The sequence below is a fragment of the Drosophila tropicalis genome, unplaced genomic scaffold (assembly GCF_018151085.1).
Source record: "Drosophila tropicalis isolate 14030-0801.00 unplaced genomic scaffold, ASM1815108v1 contig_1110, whole genome shotgun sequence".
Classification (NCBI taxonomy): Eukaryota; Metazoa; Arthropoda; class Insecta; order Diptera; family Drosophilidae; genus Drosophila; species Drosophila tropicalis.
Genome location: NW_027172479.1, coordinates 1 through 2,108, shown reverse-complemented (window position 1 = coordinate 2,108; position 2,108 = coordinate 1). Strand labels below are relative to the sequence as shown.

The 2,108-nt window shown below is 39.9% G+C and overlaps 1 protein-coding gene across 1 annotated transcript; it reads left to right on the top strand.

The window, feature by feature from the left end:
* The first annotated feature begins 1,023 nt into the window (after positions 1–1,023).
* LOC137574249 (uncharacterized) lies at positions 1,024–1,629 on the top strand. Its single transcript, XM_068286447.1, has one exon. It carries the CDS (start codon positions 1,024–1,026, stop codon positions 1,627–1,629), a length of 606 nt encoding a protein of 201 aa, XP_068142548.1.
* The last annotated feature ends 479 nt before the right edge of the window (positions 1,630–2,108 follow it).

Genomic DNA, 2,108 nt, shown 5'->3' with positions numbered 1-2,108 from the left:
TAACCACCGCAGTATGTCTATCCATATTATTCTAAATGATCCGATCTGTGAATTGTAACGGACATTCTTTCATTTCTGCTTTACGTTCTTTTTCTCGCTGCCTGCGCTGCAGCGAATATTCTTATGCATAAGTTTAGTCTCTAATAAACCTCTACTCGAATAGGTTATGGGCCCAGGCAGCAGAAAGTAAACTGTGCGGGTTAGTCGGAAAGACTTGTAAGAGATTCGTTTTGTTAATTAAAGTTTGTGATTAACTAATTTGTTCAAGATGAGTACACAATTTTCAATCGAAAAACTAGATGGTGAAAAATTATAGTGTATGGTCAGTACAGATGAAAAGTCTGTTGATTCATTCTGATTTGTGGTCGGTGACATGTGGTCGGTTAAAAAAAAGTGGCGTCTGATACGGCTGAACAAAAGGAGTTGTTTGACAGTAAAGACGAGAAAGCCCTCGCATATTTGTGAGCGTAAGTCCGTCGCAGATCAACGGTATAAAAACATTGTAAAACCGCGAACGAGGCATGGGCAAAGTTGTCCGCGATTCACATGCCCTCCGGTCCGGCTAGAAAATACAGTTGTTTAAGCAATTGTTGTATTCTAAAAATGTTGGCTACAGACAGTATTCGAGATCATTTGAATAATTTTTCTAATGTCGTAGAAAAGTTAAGTAAAATTCAGGAACAAATGCCTGATGAAATGCTTGTTATAATTTTGTTGGCAAGTTTAAGTGATGATTTCGTGAGAATAAAATGTATTCGTCGCGTCAAGAAAACGGTAAAAAGAACAAAGCAATGAGAGAACCAAAAGTTGGATAGCGTTGTTTTGAAGATTGGTTTCGTTCCGTGTGCAAGCGAACCGTGTATATACACGAGCAAAGTCAATGGGTATTTATCTATTATTGTTGTATATGTTGACGATTTTATACTTGCATGTACCAGAAAAGACGACGTGGCCTACATAAAGCAGCTCATATCAAACGAATTTGATGTGGTCGACGGCGGTGAACTCCATCATTTTTTGGGGATGGAAATCGAGCGAGATGGCAAGACTGGCAATGTCTCCATAGGCCACAAGCAGTACATCGAAGGCTTGTTGCATGAATATGGTATGCAGGACTGCAAGCCGAACGCGACTCCTCTAGAGGTTGGGTTCCAGACGAAGTGCGATAGCGATGATTGCGGTCAGGTGGACAAGACACGCTATCAATCACTCATTGGTTCGTTATTGTATTTGGCGTTGACTACACGGCCAGATATAATACACTCTGTGGCTAAATTGGCGCAGAGAAATTCAGATCCGCACAAGGAACATGAGGTTGCAGCCAAGAGGGTATTGAGATACCTAAGAGGTACCTCAGATGTGAGACTCCATTATAGCAAAACTGGTGTTCCTATCCACTGTTTTGTTGATGCGGACTGGGCTGGCGATTGCAAACGATCGGAAGTCGTTCACTGGTTGGTCATTCCTTATTGCTGGAGCGGCGGTGTCATGGGAATCAAAGAAGTAAAAATCTGGTTGCCCTCAGTAGCACGGGAGGCCGAGTACGTAGCACTTTCTACAGCAGCCAAAGAAGTGATATACATCAGAAAGCTGATCAACGAGATGGGATCGGGCCGATGGCGAAGCTGATAATTTATAGTGAAAACCAGAGCGCACAATGTCTTGCTAAAGATGCTAAATTTCATTCACGTAGCAAGCATATTGAAATAAAATATCACTTTTGTAAGGGAAATGTATAAAGAAAATGTAATAGATATCAAATACATTCCCACAGATAGTATGACCAGATATATTAACAAAGAACTTATGTAAGGTCAAACATGTAAAGTTTACAGAAATGTTGGGATTTTAAAACTTTTCTTTGTACAAGATAGACTTTCGCGTTGAGAAGGAGTGTTAAAATATGTATATAACCACCGCAGTATGTCTATCTCTTTCATATTATTCTAGAATGATCCGATCTGTGAATCGTAACGGACATTCTTTCATTTCTCTCTTCTTTACGTTCTTTTCTCGCTGCCTGTGCTGCAGCGAATATTCTTATGCATAAGTTTAGTCTCTAATAAACCTCTACTCGAATATATACAATCTCTTGTTGTAATCATTAT

Bases quoted from the DNA above. Each gene is read 5' to 3' on its own strand.
- LOC137574249 (XM_068286447.1), top strand. From the start codon at position 1,024: ATGGAAATCGAGCGAGATGGCAAGACTGGCAATGTCTCCATAGGCCAC.